This window comes from Colias eurytheme, chromosome 19 (genome assembly GCF_061535395.1).
Source record: "Colias eurytheme isolate Ceu_HAF_F1 chromosome 19, ilColEury1 Martin Lab GWU primary, whole genome shotgun sequence".
Lineage (NCBI taxonomy): Eukaryota > Metazoa > Arthropoda > Insecta > Lepidoptera > Pieridae > Colias > Colias eurytheme.
The window spans coordinates 8,249,889-8,274,215 of record NC_142998.1 but is presented as its reverse complement, the minus strand read 5'-3'; the positions used below and the strand labels follow the sequence as shown (position 1 = coordinate 8,274,215).

General features: G+C 32.7%; 2 protein-coding genes and 1 long non-coding RNA gene across 4 annotated transcripts; all 3 read left to right on the top strand.

Annotated features, from left to right (window-relative positions):
- Window positions 1-1,542: 1,542 nt before the first annotated feature.
- Window positions 1,543-6,635, top strand: Nmdmc (NAD-dependent methylenetetrahydrofolate dehydrogenase). Of its 2 annotated transcripts, none has more exons than XM_090113052.1 (5): window positions 1,543-1,682; window positions 3,278-3,733; window positions 4,482-4,690; window positions 5,176-5,298; window positions 5,570-6,635. In XM_090113052.1, the coding sequence occupies exons 2-5, from the start codon at window positions 3,282-3,284 to the stop codon at window positions 5,695-5,697; spliced, it is 912 nt and encodes a 303-aa protein (XP_089969178.1). In that variant the 5' UTR covers window positions 1,543-1,682; window positions 3,278-3,281; the 3' UTR covers window positions 5,698-6,635. The 2 variants fall into 2 exon arrangements, with proteins under 2 accessions (XP_089969178.1, XP_089969177.1); XM_090113051.1 differs by lacking the exon at window positions 1,543-1,682 and adding an exon at window positions 3,044-3,157.
- A 297-nt stretch (window positions 6,636-6,932) lies between these two features.
- Window positions 6,933-7,860, top strand: LOC149900281 (uncharacterized). The gene has a single exon (XM_090113050.1). The coding sequence runs from the start codon at window positions 6,933-6,935 to the stop codon at window positions 7,695-7,697; it is 765 nt and encodes a 254-aa protein (XP_089969176.1). The 3' UTR covers window positions 7,698-7,860.
- A 5,030-nt stretch (window positions 7,861-12,890) lies between these two features.
- Window positions 12,891-13,927, top strand: LOC149900280 (uncharacterized). The gene is made up of 2 exons (XR_016457837.1): window positions 12,891-13,045; window positions 13,390-13,927. It is a non-coding gene; the product is annotated as an uncharacterized LOC149900280 (long non-coding RNA).
- The last annotated feature ends 10,400 nt before the right edge of the window (window positions 13,928-24,327 follow it).

Below are 24,327 nucleotides of genomic sequence, written 5' to 3'. Positions count from 1 at the left end.
CGTCTTTTTTTTCCGAACACGATTGTTTTTAAGCACTAATGACTAATAAGCGAACTCAACTTTGATACATTAGGTACTAACGACCTACATCGTAATTATATTATACTTATCAGCTAATATAATATTCTTCTGCACAATGCTGAAGCACAGGCTTGTGCCACGTGAGGAGAGCAGTTGCTAAGTTCACCATTTGAGCATGGTGTACAAGTTGAGAAGTGCGCCAAATGCGTCAAACCCTATTGGCTCTAATCCACCACAGTGCGGACTGCCTAAGTTCAAGTTGGTATGTCATGTCATGTGAAAATTTTTAAAGTTGATCAGTACTACCGCCAACAAAACGTTAATTTTAATAGTAGGTATATTATTATCAGTCAATAACCATCCTCTTCCTTGTTTACTTTGATCAACAGATCGTTTTAATAATATTTTTAATACGTTCCTGGTTTGATAATATTACTTAATAACTATAAGTTTATTATATTTCAATTTTATCTACATCGCGGTCGGTCGAACTTTAAAATTAAAACATAAATAATATGAAATAATAGTGATCCTCAATAAAGGTAGTTTACATGTAACGCGATAATTTTAAATGCGAAAGTTTGTGAAGATTGATGGATGGATGTTTCTTACTCCTTCATGCAAATACTTTCGTACAATAGAACCGATTACAATGAAATTTGGTATGTAGGTATAAGGTTATAGGTAGCTGAAGACCCAGAATATGACATAAGCTAGGTACTTTTTATCCCGGAAATCCCACACGGGAACTATGCGATTTTTCCTTTGAAAACGCGGGCAAAGCCGCGGGCAGAAATCTAGTTATGAAAATAGTCAAAAAATACTTTAAACCTAGATTTCTTGTTTCCGCCATAAACTAAGATTGATAAAGGCTTGGTTTATTCTCACATAGCAACGAATGCGATGGTTAGGTAGATACGATAAGTAGGTTAAGTACTTACTTAGGCGTTATACACTTTTTGTTCAATATTAGATAATTATTACATGCCGGCCACACATAGGTATTTGGTTTACTGATCAGAAATTCAGATTCCGAAATCTGAACGCTCTGCCTGCAAAATACATATTATAATAGTTAGCTATTTAAAAAACGAACGGTAGGTCTTTCCGTCCGGAAATAATAAAAAAGAAAAAAACTTACCGCCTTGTTGAAAGATTAGCGACATTCTGGTTTATATCTAAATTTGAATTCCTGGTCAGGAAACCAAACGTGTCTACCTTCCGACCAATAATTTATTTTAAATTTAATAATACTTAGGTAGTTTTAACGAAACTAAAAATAACAAATAATAAAAAAAGCTTCTAGTGACCAATCTGGTGACCTTTCCTGATGATGGTTTGTGTTTAAAATAAAAAAGAATCTAACAATCACTACATAAATAAAAATCTTTGTTATGGTGCCGTTCAGAAATCACATACATATTTTTATAACCTTAAAAATACACGTGATACCTTTGGCTTGACAAGTATCAACCATGCCTGAGATGCCAACAGCCAATCTGACATTGTCAATGTCACTCGACAAGCAGTTTGAAGAAGTGAAAAGTTTATAAACTTGTTGTTTCAGAGAAAGAGAAAGTGTGTTTTTATTGCACTTTTTCTTCACTTAGAGTCAGTACATAACATTTTCCAGTACCGTATACTAATAACTTTGTGACCAGGTGAGAGGTTTTATGTTTTCTATATATCTATGAGAAGCTAGAGAGGTTATTATTTATTAGAAAACGAAATTTCAATTCTTTTTTACTGAATTTGTTATAAAATTATGTGAGGTGGCGGTTATAAACTATTGCTGTACCTAATTTCACCGTCTAACTTTTTCTGTCTTAAAATTATCAATATCGACATGCTTGAAGAGTGGTTAATTGAAAATGTTCTCACGATATACCTACATAAAAACAAGTGAATTTCGACGTGGCTTTATAATCGAATATTGTATGAATGATTAGAAATAGGTACTTATTATTCGTGCTTCATGAACTATTACACCACTTATTTCTTAGATTTTTCAATACCTGATAACCTTTTAAAAGTTATTATTGTATTATCACATTGTCTAATTTTGGCTTATTTAAGTGGGATTACATAGAGATTGTAATTAAATATACATATATTATTATTTACTAAAGAGATATTCATATGAATTATGTTCTATAGGTTATAAATTTAACCATATTAAGTACTTATGCCAAGTAATATAACTAAATGTCCAGATTTGATGATTCAGAGCAGTTGATTGTATATATTATATATTAACTGAAAGAGGTTTAGTATGAATTGTCTCAATTACTTATAAGGAAACAGAATTTAGTATAAAATTTAATAATAAGTTAGATGTTACAGCATAAAATAAGACATAGTTACTTCGGCGACTTTTTATTTAAAATTATTGAACTAATAAAGAATGTTCATGTGCTACTTATTTAAGTTTTATCTTCCATACAACTAGAATATACTGGTTTTTAGCAATTATGATAATTAAAGCAGTCCAATTCACATAGATATTGATGCATCTTTAACCTTTTTAATTATTTATCACCGGTGACTTAGTTTTTTACCATTCCAGTCAGTTTTAACCAGCTTTTGTTTTTATATTTCATGTGCACATGATATCCATATAGATTTGTCTGTCTATTCTTAGTTATGAATAATGAAAAGAAAAAAATAAATTATATAAATTTGATAATTTTTTTTCAATAACTTTCACAACTCATTGAACACAGTTCTCTACAATTAAGTTAATACAAAGTACATTATCATTTTTCATAACTTTGTATTCTATAGACTAAAATAATAATTTGCAATATTTATGAGAGCTTATGATTTGAATGACAACCCTTCAAAGTAGGTACCTGCAGCAAATAACAGTTATAAAAATTTCAACGTTAAAAAAACAAAGGATCCATTAGTTATTATTATTCCACGTAAGCAAATCCATATACCTATATTGTATTTTACTACAAGCAAGCGTCAGCCAGATTATAGTAGTCTCAATCTTATCATAAAAGCTTGACCTAATGACCTGTCTACATCAACAGTAGGCGATGAGGCTAACCGTATGCTTACGGTTTGTCAGTACGCATTTGAACGCAACCATGAGAAGTCATACATATATCGATTCTTTGGGCACCGCCAGGTAACTACCTAACCTGATGTGCGCTTTATATTTGTGTTAACCTGATTATTTTTATTTAGAGCTTTATGTGTGTGCACTGTTGTTTGTGACTTATTTATTAAGACGTTTATTTTGTTATAGGATAATGGCACAGATCCTAGATGGGAAGGCCCTCGCCAAGGATATTAAAGACGAATTGAAAGTTAAGATCGCTAATTGGGTGAACCAGGGTAATCGGTCGCCATCGCTACGGTGTATTATCGTTGGTGAGGACCCTGCGAGCCATACCTATGTTCGTAATAAGATCCAGGCTGCAATTGACGTGGGGATAGCAGCTGATACTATTAAATATGATGCATCGTTGTCCCAGGAAGAGTTGTTAGCAGCTATTGACAGGTTGAACAAAGATAGTGAAGTCGATGGTATCTTGATACAGTTACCATTACCTAGAGGTATTGATGAAAGAATGGTGTGCAATGCAGTGGCACCAGAGAAAGATGTTGATGGGTTTCATATAATTAATATTGGGCAACTCTCCCTGGATATGCCAACTATTGTTCCTGCAACTGCACTGGCGGTCGTGGAAATGTTGAAAAGGTAGGAATTTTATTTGTATTTTTTAATTTTTAAAATGTAAGTTTTTGTAATTCATTAATATTAAATGTAGTGAGGTAATCTTCAGAAATGAAAAATTGGAAAGCATAAAAATTATAATTTGATATTGATTTATTACCAGATATTCTTAATTTTTAATTTACTGCAATTATTTGTATGTTAATAATTCTTTTATCCACAATGGGTTATTGTTAGTTATAACTTATAAACTTCAGTGTGATTTCATGTAAAACTATAAAGCAAAAATTATAAATATTACTTAGTACAATTACTGATGTAGTTATATATTTCTTTTATTTAAGTACTTACAAAATTTACTTTTAAAAATTTGTGAACGGTGAATTATAACAAACATAATAATAATAAAATACTTAAAAAAATTTCTTGCAATTGTAACTTATTTCCTCATGTGAACTAAATAACAAATTAGCACTTATCTTATCAATTTATTTACGTCGGAACTGAAACTTCTTTAGGTGCGATGAGAGTAAAATTTCAAGGTCGCGTCGTGGCAATACCGTCACGTGTGTAAGTAAGGCTATGATTTTGGTATCTTTGTATCTTGCCAAAGAAGTTTCACTTCTGACACGTGTGCTCGACACACATGCTCATTTTTATTATTTAAGATTGTCATTTAAGAGCCGAAAATAACTTGATTAAAAAAATTCAAAAATAAAATTCTCGATACAGAGTAACAAAAAAACAGAACTGCAACTTCATTCAATTATAGGTTCAAAATCCAAACGTTCGGTCGGAACGCGGTCGTGGTCGGTCGGTCGAAAAACGTTGGAATGCCGATAGCCATGATGTTGCATAGCGACAAGAATCACGACAGCGGTCTGGGGATGGACGCGACGGTCACAATATGCCATCGTTACACGCCGCGCGAACAATTGGAAATGTTTTGCAGGAACGCTGACATTGTTATCACCGCGACTGGTGAGTTAATGAATGATTACAATGAAACAACAATGCTTGTGATTTATTGGGTTCTTATTTGCTTCTGTATTCGGTACAATTTACACTAATTTATATGACCAAGTTGTTCATGGACACAATGAATTATGGAACGTCAATGCTAGTGAATTATGAAGTTTTATTTGCTTTGAATTCGATACAGTTTACATTAATTTACATGCACACGTCTTCTTTCGTGTTCACTTAACGTTTTCTATTTGATTGTTTGTTCCCTGTTTTATTTTGTTATGTATTAATGTTATTCTAAATCATATCAAGCGTGAGAAATGCTTTGAATTAGTAAGCATCGATTAAATAAACTAAGTATATTTTCCTCTAGTTTTTTTATAGTTCACAACTTTCAAGTCAAACATTTTTTTTGTAATAACTAGTAGGTATACTATATAGTTAGAGTCTCTTCAAAAATTCCAAAGGAACAATAAAAATATCGATTTCAATTACTGTAGGTGTACCGAAACTTATCAAGGCTGAAATGATTAAACCCGGCGCTACTGTCATTGATGTTGGCATCACAAGAATTACAGATGAGTCGGGCAAAACGAAGCTCGTTGGTGACGTTGATTATGAAAGTGAGTATGAAAATTTTTTTTAAATTTCGGTTTTGTTTATTATCTTTTAAGTGTAATTTTTGTCGATTGTTTATGGTTTTTTGCATTTATATTTGCCCCGAAATGCATAATAGCTTTTAAATTCAAGATAATTTAAAGAACAAAACACTCTGTATAAAGTATTGAATTGTTTTGTCGTTAAAATTTCTTATATTAGAATTTCAATCGTAACATGTACTCTCATATTCTCTATGCAGTTTCAATATAGTGTAAAATGTTTATTTCACATCAGATGTTAGCAAAATAGCGGGAGCTATCACTCCGGTGCCGGGCGGCGTGGGTCCCATGACGGTAGCCATGTTGATGCACAATACTTTCCAAGTCGCACAAAGGCTTCGCCAGGCACAAATTGACAACTGAAAACATTGACACTTCTATACCTCGCTCATTGATCTGCTAATACAGTAGATAAAGCGTACCAAACGTTTACGCGGTTGAAATTTAACGATAAGGCGCGTCATACGTAATTTATCATCAAAATGACAATTACGTAGTGTACATATTGTATTAATAGTCGTATCAAATGAATTAAGTACCGTATTTACTAAATTCAACCTTATTGTAAGTCAATACGGTTATAATTATTATAAATTCTGATATCAATTATTACCAATAGAAGGGACACGTGCAGTGAATGAGTATTTCCTTTATCGGTACACTTTTTAATTCTGTATATGCTCTGTACTGTGTTAGTAAATCAATGACCTCGCCTCTAAGAGGCCCTTCCTGATTAGGCATTATTCGTCGCATTTATTACGTCATACTCTATGATTGTTTACTTTTGTTACGTTTTTTTAGTTACTTTGTTCAATCAATTTTAAAATCGAATCTCTTTTAAAGTCTTCCGTAATTGGATGGGCTTATGAGGATGCTAACGTGTTATCATTTTTTCTTTGTTATTATGTCCCTATACTTACATTTGTATAAAAAAAAATTTTATTGTGTAATTTTATGTGAAAAGCTAAACTCTGGTCTGGTGCTTAAAAATATTTCTTTGCAATAGTTGTCATGACGCACGTTGGTTTTTAAAGCCCAAATTCGAATATAATAGTGCCTTATTTATGTCTAGTTCTAAGGTCTTGAAAGTATTATAAATGTTTTAATGTAAGCTAGAATAAATATTATTTAATTTGGCCAATTCAAATTGACCAATGTAAAACTTTGAGTTTTAAATGTTTACTAATTAGTTATTTAATTATTCGTCATATATCTATATTATAAATAGCGTAAAGATAACGTGCAATTACATGATTTTTTATTCAATTTTAAAGACATTCTACATTCCAAAACTTTGTTAATCATTTGAGTAGCACTTGTATCGTGTGAAACAATTTTCCATCAGTAAAAATCGATATTTTTTCATGTCATTTTCGGTGTAAAATAATGTAGGTAACCCTTTTCGCGGGTAGGCGCACAAAAGAAAATAACGTATTTTTGCTGTCTCTGATATTCTAAATTCAATTTTTATTTATTTTTAAAGTTTACTTTATATTTTTATGTGCTAGTTTAAAGCCTTTACCTGCCAGTGTCCTCTCCATATATTTATTTCACCTCTCTATCACTTAAAATTCACCATCACTTGATTTCACTTCACTATGGACTCTGTTCAACACTCCATGATGGAAATGACTGCTACATTTAATAAGAAGATGGCTGAGTTTCAACGGGATCTGCAGAATATTAGCAGCAATAATTCACAACCTGCCTCTAATAGCCCAACATCCAAATTAGCTGCTGAATTCAACGCATTCCAGTCTTTTGTGCTATCGTCCCTCAAGACCTTACAAACTCAAATTACATTTTTATCTAATCAGTACAATAAATTGGAGATGCGGAGTCGTAGAAAAATACTATTGATCCACGGTGTGCCTGAAGATAGCAAGGAGTTTCCTTCCAAACTGGCTATTAAAATCTTGACGGATCATCTAAAGAATCTTGACTTGACAGAGGATGCTATTTCACGGTGTCATCGCTTAGGTGTTTCAAAGAAAGACAAGCCAAGACCCATAGTCATCAAATTCAAAGATGCTGTTATGAGAAATAGCATTTGGTATGCTAAAACTGATTTAAAAGGCAGCGGTTTCACTTTATCCGAGTTCCTAACCAAAGATAGGCATGATGTTTTTGTGGCAGCAAGGGCTCGCTTTGGTATAACTAACTGCTGGACCAAAGAAGGATTCATCTTTGTACAACGTGCTGACGGTGCTAAGCATAGGATCTCTGTGATGGCTGATCTGGATAACATTCCTTCCAACCATGCAAGTTCGTCCCCAGGTGCAACTGGATCCACTTCCAACACTCATAAGGGGTCCAAATTGGCACAGAATGTTAGACCGAAGAGACCTGGCCGAGCTAAGTAATCGCTGTACCTAATTTTTATGTGCTTTTTTTTTTTAACTTCAATCTTAATTTTCCTTGTAGTATCATATTTATACAATATATGTATAATGTATTTTTGTTTTCTCTTCCGTGGCTAATCTCTAAATTGTTTTATGATGCAACTAAATAGCTAGTCTACTTTGAGTAATAATTGTAGGTAGTACTCGATTATTTTTATTCTATCACGTAGGTACATATTTTGATAACACTGTTTTTGACATAATATTATGACAAGTGATAACAATGTCAAATGTCAACGCAATGTCTTTGTGAATTATTGTTGTTTGTAATTTTATAGTTTTGGATACTTGTCTTTTGGTTTAAAATAATCTTGTAGTAAATTTTTAAGTGTCTCATGTTTTACGATACTGGTGGTAATGGAGTGTTTACTGGTTACGCTTATTTTATTTTATATTTGTTAAATATTTATGTATTTTTATTATTTTATTTATTTATTTGTAGTATTTTTATATATTATTTATTTATATTTTATTTAGAGATGTCTTTAGACATCAGCATTTCTAGCGACACATTTGTTTCAGTTTCGTCGATCGAAGAGCAATCAGGTGAAGACAGCTTTCACAGTACATCATCTCCTTTAAATGTCCCCTCCCTTTTCGACAATGGTCTTAAGAACTTTAACGTTGTTCACATCAATGCTCAAAGTATCCCGGCTCACTTTCCCGAACTATTAGCTTCTTTTGATTGTAATAATTCTCTTCATGCCATTTTAATTTCGGAATCCTGGCTAAAACCTTGCTTACCTTCTTTATCTTATAGTCTCCCAGGGTTCCAATTAATTCGCAATGACCGCATTGGTAGGACCGGGGGTGGAGTAGCTATCTATTTACGTTCGCATATTCCTTTTTCCATAATTAGTAGCTCTCCTCAACCTCCACCTGCTGATGCGGCTGAGCACCTTTTACTTGAGGTATCCTTATCCAACACGAAAATTCTTCTTGGTGTTTTCTACTCTCCCAATTTAACCGTTAATTACTTTTCGTCTTTTGACCACCTCCTAGATATTCATACCCCTGCCTATAAACATATAATATTTATGGGCGACTTCAACACCTGCCTTCTCAAGGATGATCTACGTAGCAAAAAGTTAATGTCCATCGTTGATTCCTCTAACCTAAAAATCCTTCCTCTTAGCGCTACCCATTCCCTTCCAAACTGTACTCCTTCTCTTCTTGACCTTATCATAGTTTCCTCTCCTGAACTTGTCGCTAAGCATGGTCAGTGCTCAGCTGATTTGTTCTCCTTCCACGATTTAATCTTCCTTTCCTATAAATTAAAGCCTCCTAAATCTAAGCCTAGAATTATTATGCAGCGCAATTTTGGTAAAATCGATGTAGATCGTCTTTGTGAAGATGCCGCTGATACCGACTGGTCAGCCATTTACTCTGCTGGTTCCATTGACGAGAAGGTTGCGTTATTTAACTCTTTACTTCTGAACCTATTTGACAAGCATGCTCCCTTGCGCCCAGTCAAGTTGAAGCATTTGCCCGCGCCATGGATGACGGCTGAACTGAAATCACTTTTGAAAAAGAAGGCCCGTGCGAAAACAAAATTAAAGATGCACGATTCTGATGTTAACCGGGAAAAGTATCAGAGTATTCGAAATCGCTGCAATACATTATGTAGGGATGCGCAACGACGTCACATTTCTACATCGGTCGAAAACGGCGACCCAAGCAAAACGTGGAAATTTCTCAAATCCCTCGGTATTGGAAAGGCCGCGCAAAATTCGATTCCAGACACAGTTACTATTGATGAACTAAATTCTCACTTTTCTAATCCTCTCTTGGATTTTAACACAAATTCTAAAGCGCGCACCTTAAGTTTTCTTAATTCATTATCTTCTTCTGGCCATCCTCCGTTTATTTTAAGTCAATTTTCCGATTGTGGTGTTAAGAAGAGCATATTGTCTATAACTTCGAAGGCTGTTGGTAGTGATTGCATTGGTCGGAGCATGATTATTCCTATTTTACCTATCGTTAATCCTGTCATCACACACATCCTTAACTTTTCTATTTCCTCGAGTACATTTCCTGTTATCTGGAAAGATGCTCATATCTTGCCTCTCCCTAAAACCATGAATCCTGTCTCTGCTTCTGACTTCCGCCCCATTGCTATTCTTCCTTTCCTGTCGAAAGTGTTAGAACGGCTGGTGCAGGAGCAGTTAAGTCGCTTCCTTAATTCCCATAATCTCCTTAACCCCTATCAATCTGGTTTCCGCCCAGGTCATAGCACGACCACTGCACTTATTAAAATCACTGATGACATACGCCTGGGTTTTGACAATAAGCAGTTGACAATCCTTTCATTGCTTGACTTTAGCAATGCTTTTAACACCGTCGACCATGAGGTATTGTTGGCTATGCTACGCTCTATTAACATATCTCCAACGGCTATTGACTGGTTTCAAAGTTACTTGCGGGGACGTCGGCAGCGTGTTCTAGTGGAGAACCTAACCTCTTCCTGGAGCAATGTTCATGCCGGGGTTCCGCAAGGTGGCGTGTTGTCTCCTCTCTTATTCTCAATCTTTATTAACTCCATCTCCAATAACATTTCTTCTCCTTATCATATGTATGCAGACGATTTCCAACTATATTCGCACGTGGCCCTGCCTGAACTTTCTGAAGCGATTTTTCGTACAAACACTGATCTCGCAGCCATCGTCAATTGGAGCAAGGAACATGGTTTAAAGGTAAACCCCTCAAAAACTAAAATAATTATAATTGGAAGCAAGCCGCTTATGAGCAAAGTTAATTGGGATTGTTTGCCGGATGTAGTGGTCGATGGTACTCGCATCCCTATCTGCAAAACTGTTAAAAGTCTTGGATTGCACCTCGACCAGCACTTATCCTGGTCGGAACACATCAAGCAAATTCGAAAAAAAGTGTTTGCTACTGCATCCTGTTTGCGCCGCTTACGAAACTTTCTACCGATTTCCACCAAAATTGCGTTAGCCCAATCCCTTCTACTTCCTTTCCTTGACTATGCCGATTCCTCATTTCCCGATCTTTTTGAGTATCAGTTAGACATCCTTGAGAGGGTGCAAAATTTCTGCATCAGATTTATTTTTGGCTTACGTAAATTTGATCATGTCACCGAATTTCGTAAAAAACTTAATTGGCTTCCCATCCGTCGTCGCCGGGATGCCCACATACTTAACCTTCTGTACTGTGTTCTGTTTGACCCTAAAACGCCAGGCTATCTTAAAACTCAATTTAATTACCTTAGTTCAAATAATTCACTCTCTCTTCGCTCTTCTAATCTTCTGCTTCTTTCTGTACCGGTTCGCCGCACTAATTTCTATGGATCTTCATTCACTGCTCGCGCTATTCAACTTTGGAACGCTCTGCCTGAATCCATTAGGCGGGCGCAAAATGTTAAAAGTTTTAAAGCTCTTGTCAAAAATCATTTCCTTTCTCTATAATGTGTTGCTTATATTTATTTTAGATTATATTATAGTGTTTATTTTTTCGTATTGTATGTAGTGTATTTAGTAGGTTATGTACTATTATGTGTATGTATATTTATAAAATATGTAAGTAGTTTATTATATTTACGTAAGTATATTAATTTATATACTTATTTTATTTTATTTTTATTGTTATTATTGTATATATTGTTTTTATTAATTATATTTTAATGCTTAATTTATTAATTGAATTTGCGCCAAGTCGCGTTCTAGCATACATTCCTTACCAATCAGGGTTGCCTGGAAGAGATTGCTTTTAAGCAATAAGGCCGCCTTTTAGTACGTATGTGCCGTGTGTTTTCATTGTATCTTAATTGTAATTATAGAATAGCTTATTAATTATGTTTGGTATATTATGTACAATAAAGAATAAATAAATAAATAAATAAATAAATAAATAGGTATCGTAATATTATCTTACAAGAATTTCGATAAAATGACAATAATAAAGAATAAACACTGTTTATTTGTAATACATATCTCATTTTGCTCAACTTAATATTTTATCATCTTAATACACAGCCAACATTCAGACATTTTTTATTAGATATTTAAAATATAATGGTTTTGGTTATATAGGTTAATGTATTTATCCGTGTATCATTACCCGATGTATTCTAATTTTAAGCCCTGTTTATAAAATCGTTTAAATAAATTGAATTTGCCTCAATAATAAAGGATTTTATTAAACCCCCACCTACATTGGTATGGTCAGTAACAAAACTCATAGAGAAGATACAAATTTCACTTCAGTTGTTAATTATTAATAAAGTGCTTTTATGAACACAAATTATATGACTTGGTAACCAACTCTTTTATGTTTTATTTTTTTAAGTTTGTCACAAAGTTTCGCATCTGTGACCAGCATTATCTATTGAAAATGTCGTTTGGTTAACATAACATTAAAAACGCACAAACCTTTTAAAAACACAGATTTCAAATAAATTACTAACAAAAAAAAATATTTTCCAACTAACTCCCTTTTCCACAACAAAATCTTTTTCGTATTTCATATTTCCATGGCACCCAAATCTTAATAAAGCGGCCATGTTATTTATACAACGTCATTAAGTTGTGTCGTGAATTCAATTGTCTACCTAGATCAAAGTATATGGGCCATCTTATTAGAGCCCGACCTTTGCCCAATGTAAACGAAGGGTTTCTACGTGGTCACATTACGTAACGAAATAATTGCGTTATTTTGGGCCTGTATTGTCCTTATGGGTCCCCTACGCTTTAAGGTTTTTATTGCCAACCCTATGAAAATTCATGCTCCAATCGATTTTGTATCTACTTAATATGTATTAAAACGCATATTTGCTTACATCGGGCTCGGTTATGATAATGACTTAGTTTTATCGGCCATCTTAACTATTCAATTATGGAAACTTTAATTGTTTCGGCTAAAGTATGAATTGTAATGGGATAAATTTAAACTACTCATTACTCGAGGTCTTTGAGACAAAGATGTTTGAGTCTTGAATAATTTATTTTCTAGTTCTTAACGACTTAGTAATTATAGTACGACATAAAAGAGATGAAATTAATTATTTTGGAACTAATTCGTTTTTCATTACCTGGCAACCCTGAATTGGCAATGTAGCTGTCAAGTTGAATAAAAATTTGTTGTTTTTTTCGTGAAGTGGAGAATTATTGAGATAAAATTGTTATTTAGAACAAGAAATTTAAATAAAAAAGGAGACATCATGAAAAAGGTTAAACGTAGCGGTGTCCGTGATGTGGTGTATAAAGTTTTTATTCGGTGTTTGTCCGAATTTCAAGCTGGAAATTTATTGACTGATTTGGAAAACGTTTACAAACGTACAGCAGAATATACCGGTGAGATTCCATTTATTTTTGCTCAGTACTACGTAAAATAGAATATTCCATTAGTAACGAGTGTTTAATGTATGTATGTATGGCGATTATTACGTTTTCGCAAATTAATTTGAGGTTATTTGTATGTAAACAAAAACTAGTTTTTATAGTGCGACCAGCACAATTTGAGTCAAGAAGTTATATCCAATCCAACCAGCCTCAAATAAAGTACCTAGTTTAGATTTTACTACATAGTATAGTGATAACTGTTTTCATACAGCTATCTATCTATTAATCAATCAAACCATAATTTGATTGATTCATATTTACTGTAAAAAATCATATTTACTGTATCATATTTACAGATACTGAAGATGCCCCGTACCCTCTTGCCAGTACTTCGAAACAGAGTGATGATCAGTCCTTTGAAGGAGTAGAATATTTAGATTTTGATGAATTATATTAATGTACAAAATTTATCTACAAAAAAATAAAAATATGTGGTTTTCAAATCGCCTTGTTTTTTTCTACCCGACGGACCCAGAAAGAGGGTAATGTGTTTGAGCTGCATGTATGCTTGTTTGTTTGTATGTTTGATTCTATGTGCGCCTCTGCAGTCTAAACACTTGACCGATTTTTATAAAATAACTAATTCCAAATACATTAAAGTAAAATTTGACCTAGGTAGGTCAATTAAAATACTAATGTATTTTTGTCTTAAATTACACTATTGCTACACTGAAACAATTATAACGGTTTAAATCGCGGTATTTATTTTAGATTATATTATATACATTTTTGGATTTTTATTCTATAGTATCAAGATCGCTTGCGTCGCAGTATCAGTGTTGCTATATGAGCGACGGTGGCGCCCTCATTTATTTTCATCTCTTTTGTGTCGCACTGTACAACTTGTAAGGACTGGTTTTTCAATTATTTGGGGATCTACAGTTTTGATGAAATAGATGTTTATATCTAGAAAAATGATTGCGCTCTTTTTACCGTTGGGACTTAATGTTTTATCAGTCTTTCTATAGGTAAATGGAAGGTACCATAATGGATATGTCATGGAAATGTTACAATATCAAAGTTTGCTACATCTTGCTCGGTCGCCATTTCATCTCGATTTGTCAGCGTTTTCGAATACTCGCATTAGCAATTTCAGGGTCTAACATCGACGTCGTTCCTAAGTCCGCCGCAAACCACGGCTAAACATTAGTGACCAACCACGACCAAATGTCCTATTGATCTGTGTTACATTCTACTTACATGTTGCAAAAAATATACAAAAAATATATTAGAAAAAACAAAACGCTATTAAAATAAGGATTAAATGAAGGATAGGAAATTGCCACATACCTACCTAAATATATTTCATGTAAGCAGTTAAATCTACTAGCTATTTTGTTTATATTATTGTCCTTATAATTTGGGACGAGAAAGGTAAATGCTAATAAGAAAAAGGTATCAGAAGAAGGAACTTATACAAAGGTATGATACCTTAGGTATCTTATATTACCAACTATAGTCTGTCCACTATAAGAATTGCTTTTTGACAGCTCGACGGGTGAGACCAGAAGTGATGTTCAAAAGATTATCGATTGTGATACCATTTTAATTATAAATTCAAAATATTATCATAAATCGAATCAGGTACGTAAATAATAATTACAACGTAAACGTACTAATAAGATATGTAATAATAAGACCACATATCTATGCATTGTATGTTAAAACTAAACTAAACTAATATTTTATTATTTATTGGTTTCTATCTTACAATTTGGTTGTCTTTACATTTAAATTATATAACATAATAGAAGAGTTTTTCTGTATCGGATATATTTTACAGAGTATTTCTATCGATTATTTTAATCTATCGACCCATCATTGAATAATTCTGTGTAGGCATCACTAAGTGGGCGGGACCTGTCCATGAAGTACGATAATTATTTGTATGAAATCTTAACATAGACAATACAATCCTACATGGGCGTGAAGCTGTCAAAAAGCAAATAATATAATGGACAGAGTATAGGTAGGATTATTTTGTTTTTACGGGTGTTTGATCAAGTTTTAAAACTAATCTCTTCTTCTCTTTATTAGACTTGAGACGATTTCTATGAGTACCTAGTAGTAATAGTAGAGAGTAAGTTATCGTAAATCGTTACATCAAAAAGCTTCAGACCTATATTCAGTACCTACATAAAATGTAGGTACTATCCGAACCTCACAAACATTCATTAAGCTATCCTCTAATTATGAGGGATGTCCCTACAAATAAAACATAAAGCAAAAATAAATTGTTCAACAACGTAAAACGTACCTACAAATATCATTCAAACGAAAGTAACGCTTATAACAAGGGAATAGTTGATATTTTAGTATGGAGGTATTTATATTTTAAATGTTTGGTTTGGTTTATTGTATCAGTATTTAATGTATGAAATCAAGACTGGCTATTAATGATCATAAATTAATCATTATTATTATCAAAGGTCTAGAGATTATAAAATAGATATAAGGTAGGTAATAGTTTGTGTTTTATTGTAAATGGTTAAACTTTAGGTTTATTAATGATATTGTAGTCTCGCGGTATCTACCTAAACCTTAACTACCTAATTAAAATATTAAACCTACCAATTTGTTAATCCTGTAAAGTTTATTGCCGAGGATTTAATTTAATTAGTCTATGCTTTGTATATAATATATAGTTTAATATTCCCTTAGATATGAAGATATAATATTTATTTTATATCTCAATTAAAATATTAATTAATATCGTTAAGTATTTAAGGCCTGAATCGGGTAGAATTCCCTTTTAATACCGAAAATTAACTCTAGTTATAACCGTTTTTCTTCTTAGATTCTTAATGTACGTACTTATATCTAAAAAAATGTATATTAAAGTTTCGAATATGTTAAAGGGCATGGTTGTTTTAATTTGTTTATTTTACAATCAGGTTTTTTGGCAAAAATCATGAACTGAGGTCGATTTTTGGACTTTAAACCAAAACGCTAAGTCAATATAACGTCAATTATTGTAGTGCTTTTACAGTGTGTTTATGAAATTGAAACACAGCCCATCATCATCGGCAATCTCGTTGTTTACTCGATCGCAATAAAAACTCACACATTAAATAAACGCGGCAAACATTCGTATTAGTTATTTCAATTATCTTAATTAAAAACATCTAGTACTTAACAATATTATCTAGTGCGGGAATTTCTAATGGCAATTCAGTATTGTAGAATGGGATGGAAGCTAATAGTTCAATGTTTTTAATTTTATTTGATTTTGTTTACTTGAGTTGTGTGGTGAATTGATTTCGTTGTGAATAATTTGAGCGAAAAGCAATCCATACTAATATTGTAAATGCGAAAGTAACTCTGTCTGTCTGTCTGTTACTCAATCACGCCTGAACTACTGAACCAATTTGCATGAAATTTGGTATAGAGATATTTTGATACCCGAGAAAGAACATAGGATAGGTTTTATCCCGGAAATCCTACGGGAACGGGTTTTTCTTTGAAAAAGCGGGCGAAGCCGCGGGCGGAAAGCTAGTATAAGATAAATACATTTTATTAACATGTGAACTTAAGTAAGTACCTATTATGTCTAAGTAGACATAATAGGTACTATACGTAGGTACTATACGTAGGTAATAGACATAATAATATGTTACCCTATAATTTCACTAAAAAATAGTAGGTAAACATGAATTCCTTTATATTATTAGGTACTTACTTATTTAAAATTTTTTAATTTAACATCATCATATTCACTAAACTAAACCCACATTCCAAACGTAACACAATTCATTTTCAAAAGAAATTCCACACTAATCAAATTTACATTAAATACTTTACATTATAATAATAACCCGCATAAATTGTTCTCGAATAGTTGTAATAGTTTTAATGTTCCCGTAAATGTAATTTATCAGTTATCTATGTCAGATGCTGATAGCACTTACAGCCAATAAATTCGAATGGTCGAATAGATACCGGCTCCACATTTGCTGCATGGAGATTTAATGCTACTATGAAATTTAAAAATGATGAAGAATATTTAAAATCCATGTTTTATATTCATAGAAGATATTTTGTGGTTATTGTAAGTTGAAAACAGCCTATGAATCTAACAGCGTTTAGGTACTGCATAAAACAATATTTTGTGGTCTTCACTTTAGGGGCTAAGCAGGGGCTAGAGATGAAATTATTGAAAAAATATTTAATCTGTATTTTTTTTACAGTTTTTCTGGTATTAATTGAGACATCCTTTTAAGCATTTAAATGCTTGTGGTAGAACATCTCGCTCTTCTTTAGATTTTCCAAAAATTATTATTGTTACACAAATAACATTCTCTTTTATCAAGAAGAATGAAATAGAACGTATTATGATTTATGAACGTTAAACAATACTAAACTATTTATTAATTAAATATAGTCAGCACATATTAACATAATAGGTTTCCAAATTCCATCAATGTAGGTAACCTATTTCCAATATTCCCCGAAATTTCTGTACCTAAATATGTGAGTCGGCTTCATCATGAAACATTATCCTGCCAATATTAGTTATAAATAATTTGATTCTAATTTTATTTCATTAATTAACGCGAGACTACTCTAGAAACCTTAACCAGTTTTAGTTTAACAAATAATAACTAAATCTAGAGGATTGGTAAATCGATCCTTTCTATCCTTACTAATTTAATAAAATATGGGAAAGCGTGTTTGTTTGTCCTATCACATCGCAACGGAGCAATATTATAGTATGACTAGATTTCCGCCAGCCGTGGCCGGCCGCTTGGCCCGCGATTTCAAAGAAAAACCTGCACAGATCCCATTCCTGTCTGATTTCCGGGATAAAAACTAGCCTATGTCTTATTCTGAGTCTACAGTTACCTACATACCAAATTTAATTGTAATCGGTTTAGTAACAAACATTCATCCATCCAAACTTTCGCATTAATTATAATATTAGTAGGATTTGTGTCTGAAAATATTTACGGTGGTAGATAGTGGCATAAGCTAAAAGAATGGCGGTAAAACATATGGAAATTACCTTGCACGCGAGTGAAACCGCGGCTATCATCTACTAAAGAACACACAAAGCTATTTAATTAAATCATATACATTGTAGCAATATCCTCAACACAATGCAATTGTATCTACAACAATGAAAACTGTCAGGCCATTTAATAAATAAAGCATACATTAAGCAAGTGAGTGATATTGCGAAAAGTAGCGACAATTGCTGAAACTGGCAAATGCAACCCAATACGAAGCTCTTGTATAGTATTGCTGCCTGGGGAATATACTGCTGCTTAATGGTAAGTTATACGCTGATAGCGATATGTAATAAATTGAAATACTTCTAAACGTTATCTAATAAATCAACGAAGGCATTGATCGAAGACACATAGGGAAATGAGATGATTAATTATATTAATATTATAGTATCTTCACAATAGGTAGATATGATTTTTTTATGTCCTTTTAATTGCCTAGTTTTCTTATTAATATTACTACTTAAATAAATAATTTTATTTAAGTTAGTATACTTTTATATCAAACTGGTTGCAAAATTATAACATAGGTATTGGGATATAATATAAAAGAGTGATGATTTATATTATGGAAGCGGTGCTGGCTCAGTGGCGAGAACCTCGGAGTTAAAATTCAATAAGTCGGAGGTACGGTGCAGGCGAGGACAGAGGTAATAAATTACATAGTTTTTTTAAATGTATCTTTACAAGTGGATAAAATCTCCACTACTGGAAACGGAAAAATCGCTACAACCTATGCCTTAAAGTGCTTCGTACATAGCGTTGTCAATATATAACAAGCATTACGAACGCAATAAGCTACCATACGGGAATGCAACGATATAAAAACGTGTAAGTAGCAACAGTCTAGGATATGCTGTTCGTAAATGTTCGTAAAATGCTATATTTATTTGCACTTTGGATTATACTGCGAATATTGACTTGTACATAATATTTTTATCAGGCTAGGATTTACGTTCTGTGCTGGTTATATTTTATTTCAGAGAAATGTTCTGGTTTAATATCTTTGATCAATTATTACCTATATTAGCCAAAACGGTTGTTTTGTTTCATGGAGAAGGTTTTAAAATATATTTTGTAAAGCCGGCAATTTAGACATAATTTTTTTAAATTATTAGTCATATCTGACTCTATCTATTGCTCTATATTTTATGGTTAGGGTATAGTATTCTATTATCTGTGGTTAGCGTTATTTAAATAAAAAAAATATATAATATTATAACATGATTACAACAAATAAAATCTTCATCAGCTCTTTGCTGCATTGTGTTACACTGTGTCAGTCACTATAAACTGAAAACTGTCGCGTTCGTGAAAATCTTTATGAATTGTTTACGGAATGTATCTCGATATTATACCTACAATGCGGATAACATATCAAAATAAGATATATAAAATAAATTATCAATGTGACGACGGAAAGTGCATCAGGCTATAATTATAAGTCTGTAATGGCTTTTAATTATTTATTATTCAGACGAAAATATGTAGCTAAAGCTGATGATTTTGTTTGTTTGAACGCGCTAATCTCAGCAACTACTGGTCTGGTTTGAAAAATTCTTTCGGTGTTAGTAGTGTTAGTCGTAGCTAACCAACTAATAACTTAGTTAACCAACAAATTAAGTACACAGATTGTTATACATTACAAAGTTAGTATTTTATTCGCATACTACGAGGGTAAAACCTTGACCTTTATGTTATTTTAGGCTCGTATTCGCATATATTATACGAACAGCTAAATCCGATATTCTATCCTGTTATTATAATATTATTATTTTGCGTAAAGCAACAAATAGGTATTATCAAATAATAATTAATATTAGGTAGGTAGAGTTTTACTTAGGTTAGGTGCCCTGCCTGCTTTTCTTAGTCAGTATATAATGTATATTTTTTTATTATAGTAATTATTTATATTATAAAATATTATGTACTAGTTCAGGATCCATCGCTCATTTTTGCACTTGATTACTATCAAGCTAATTTTCCGTGAGTAGCTTTATTTTGATGAGACGCCCAATAATTTCTTGTACGAAACTCTCGCTTGTGGTAGCTTACAGAGGTAACAAGGATAAAATGTTTTGATTTGATGGTTCTCAAATATTTATTACGCAATTTGTAGGACAATATGTCTTTTGAATTATATAATTCTGTGTTTTAAGTCATAGAACGTAGTAACATTCACATTTACATGATTCTTTAACAATAAGACAATGTATGAAATAACCCAAATATTTTACTTGATAGTTTTGAAACATTTTCTAGAACTATTTGCGTAGAATTGCGTATACAATCGTAGCAATTCATTCTTTTGTTCGAACCACTGTTAGCGCAGCTGGAAAGTGACCGAATGTATGTTGTTTGTGCTATTGTATCACGATTTAATAGTTCAGTAGTTTAGTGCATGTAGAATAATATACTAGATACTAGTATTTAAGTCTATATTTGAATGCAGGCTTTAAACTTATCTCAATTCTTACATTCATACTCATAAGTAGGTTCATAATTCATATGACATTGATCAAATAAATATTTTGTGTCGAAACGAATTTATATTAAAATTGAAATGCTTCATCTCTAGGATTCATGCTTTAGCACGATGATTTCATGAAATACGAATAAAAATTTTAAATATAAATTCGTCTAAATTAGTCTCGGTCTAGTGTTGACTGTTAAACTCTCTCTGCGCAAAAAGTTACATCTATTTTTTTCGTCGTAATAGCATGACGAAATGCTAACCAACAAAAAGGTATCAATTTATACTTTATAGCATGTTTATAGCATTGTGAATGTTACTTTACTTTTTAAAACATGCATTGATGATAAATTACTAATTAACAGCGAGTCTAACCAATGTCATTTTTCTCTTCTTTACTAAAATTAAAGCACCATATAACATTTTCTAACGATGTCTAAACATACCTACATTTATAATTACAATCAATAGCACAGAGCCACTGACAATTGTATAGTATGTTATACAATTTCGTCCAGTCCATTCGCAAAGGATTGTTTGAACCGCTCCGTCATTAGCGAGGAATATGCTCAAATTATACGAGTTCCTAATGATTGTGGATATTACAGCACTAGTAAAGCACACTCATTTGCAAATTCCGAAATAATAGCCCGTGTTCCAGAGAATGTGGCGTCTACAAACGTTTTGTTAATTTCCAAGTATTCTTATTTTATTCAAATTACCTACCTATATGGGTGTTCTAGAGTAGGAATGTATTTTGTGGTATGTTATATGTAATATTTTTTTTAATTTCGTAAATAACTACCATCTAAGCAATGAGATGCGTTGAGACAAACTTATTTGTTTATCCTTTGCATTCTTTTCGTCAAAAATGCTTCTAAAAATAATAACTATAGAAGAAACAATTAGGCAATAATTTAGGACATTTTTGAAATCTACATCTATTTTTCTCGGCTTTTTTGCTTTAATTGCTTAATTTATCTAGACCCTCTTTTTACAACTGTATTTAGGTACTTTTTCTTTCAGTGTATTTCTCCATTTAAATAGTACCTTCACACATAGCTTTACCATACAAATAATATAACATCTCAATAGGGCAATAAGATCAGACTAATGTGTGTTGAAGCGTAACTCTGACATGGAGTCAATATCTCAAAGGCCACGTACTGTGCGACACATTTGTGTGAAATTATCAGCATTGGTCCGTTAATAACAAGGAACGTGACAATATCAGGGGAAGTATATCCTTATGAGAATATTGTTCAAGTATTGAGTATTGAGTATGGTGGAATTTGTCGTGTATAGAACATGGACATAATAACTGAGTTCTCGTGAACTTAGTTGATAACTTTGAGTAGGTACTGTAAGATTTTATTTACTTTTAAAATGTGGACAAAATTTATGTTTTACTTCAAATGCTCGATTATCTGTTTATTTTTGTAAAAAGTCTTAACTTCTGTCTCAGTCTTCTTGTTATTATTTCAAGCATGAAACCTTACATGAAACATTATTATTTATATGCCCTTTTTCTTTTGTTTGCAACACTATATTTTCGTGGTACGTTATTAAAGTATTCTGACTAAGTCTTCTCTTTTAAAACTCTTTACTTAACACTTTGATTTTTTAGCCTTTTGTCACAATCAAAGGCAGGTCTCACTGAATTTAGATGACATTTTATTCACTCCCATAAAAACTTTATACCTTTTTTCTTGCGTTTCTATAAGAATATTTTATTTTGAATCGCCAACAAAATGTCGACGATAGGGTTGAGAGAGTTGGCAGTCGTTGTAAAAATTTCATGTTGCTAATAAAATCCTTGAGACAGTATTCGCTCGTCAAAAAGATAATTTTCATGAATAAAAGCCTTCTGGAGTGGAATCGTAAAGATGCTTTTACGTTAAAATAAAACTGTTTGAAGAACTGTGCCAGTTTTATTATTGTTTTAGATGTACACAACTTTTATTGTTATAGAAATGTGTACGACTGCGGAACCCGATCCATTTTCGCACTTTAAAACAGAACCTTAAATCAACGTAAAGTACTTCTAAATAAACTTCTAAAGATCTGCTATAAGTAATGTACATATATGATAAACACCAAGGGCGTTCACTAGAACTTATAACAAGTAGGTATCTGTTTACACATAAAATAATCCACATTGTAATACCTGGATCCGTACGTCAAGGCGTCAACTTACCACTAGAAGCGAGAAGATTTTACCAATCCGAATATGCCCTAAAAGTGGAATCCTCGTGTCAATTTCACAAACATTGGTGGGATCATGCGAGTGTTACCTTCGGATTTAGCCCGCGCCAATTTTATCGATGCCTAAAAATTGAAAACTTTTGAAATGAAACATTTTTCCTGGGAGTCACTGAATCGAATTTCACCGGCGTTAATGGGTTTGGCCTGTGGACTCGGTTTTATATATTCTACTGGTATATGGGAACGGGGATTTTTTTTATAGTGGTATAATAAAATTGGTTAGGTCGAGTAACTAAGGGAGTAACGAATAATGAGAAATATTGAAAAATGCTACGCTTTGCTCACGTTGCAGGTGAAACTTAATTTAAATACTTTTTTTATAAAAAAATTAAAACAATTTAACAGTTTACTATAAGTTATAACTCTAGAATATTATATATTATATGTAGGTAGATACAATATAGGTATACACTTGGTATACATTATATTAATTAGCTATCACCACCTATCACATTCAATTTGTATTCCAAAATCTTCCATCGAAATTAGGGCGCGTTCCCACCGTGTCGTGACGACAGATAATCGTGTAGTTTTAAGTGTCGTGGCTTATATGTTTAAATGGAGGTGTTCACATTTAGAACGACACAATTTACTGTCGTCTACGACAGTTTTTGCAGTGACGACACTTTGTCGTGACAGTGGGAACGGCAAGCACGACAGTCGTAAAACGATAAAAAATCGTGGACGGCAACTCTATGACGTCCATTGAACTCAGGAGAGTAAACGCACTAGTAATCACCAAGCGAACGCAGAGGCGACTAGATTTGTAGCTTGCTGATGATGGGTAAACGACAAAGCGACTGCCAGGAAACGATAAAATGTCGTCGCGATCCAATGGGAACAGCTAGATACGACAGTCGCTAAACGATAAAAAATGTTGACGACAAACAATCGTTATAATGGGAACAGGTAAAGACGACAGTCGTCGAACGATAAATTAGTCGTAACGACATAGTGGGAACGCGCCCTTACACAAACTATCGCTAACAGGCCGTCACCTTGGCAACGGAAGAAGACAATATGGTTATTAATACGTAACCGTATCCCAATATCCCGCCAATTTACTGTAATTTGTAATAGCAAACAGTGCCAAAGATATAATTATGCCATCAATTGCTCTGAGATTACATCGCTCCTGAATCAAAGGGCCGTTTCATGTGACAGCCTCAAATCACCTTATTTATTATCTATAACGTAATCATTTTGTGTAATTTTGTCTGTATGTACCGCTCGATTTACGTGCCAGATAGTGCGTAATAATCGCCCATTGGTTTTTGATTTATTAACATCGTTTTATGAACGAAAATTGTAAGGTCTTCTTACGTTAGAATAATTTGCTCGTGGTCACGCCTAATTACGTAGGTTATCTATATTTATATATTCTAATATTATAAATTACGTAAGTTATCTATATTATAGGATATCTATATGTATATATAAAATAGCCATTTATCGAGCTTCAGTCAAAGATAAAAATTCTACTTCACAAG

Bases quoted from the DNA above. Each gene is read 5' to 3' on its own strand.
- Nmdmc (XM_090113051.1), top strand. From the start codon at position 3,066: ATGAGGCTAACCGTATGCTTACGGTTTGTCAGTACGCATTTGAACGCA. The intron at 3,158-3,277 runs GTAACTACCTAA...ATTTTGTTATAG, and splicing joins GATTCTTTGGGCACCGCCAG to GATAATGGCACAGATCCTAG. The intron at 5,299-5,569 runs GTGAGTATGAAA...ATTTCACATCAG, and splicing joins TGGTGACGTTGATTATGAAA to ATGTTAGCAAAATAGCGGGA.
- LOC149900281 (XM_090113050.1), top strand. From the start codon at position 6,933: ATGGACTCTGTTCAACACTCCATGATGGAAATGACTGCTACATTTAAT.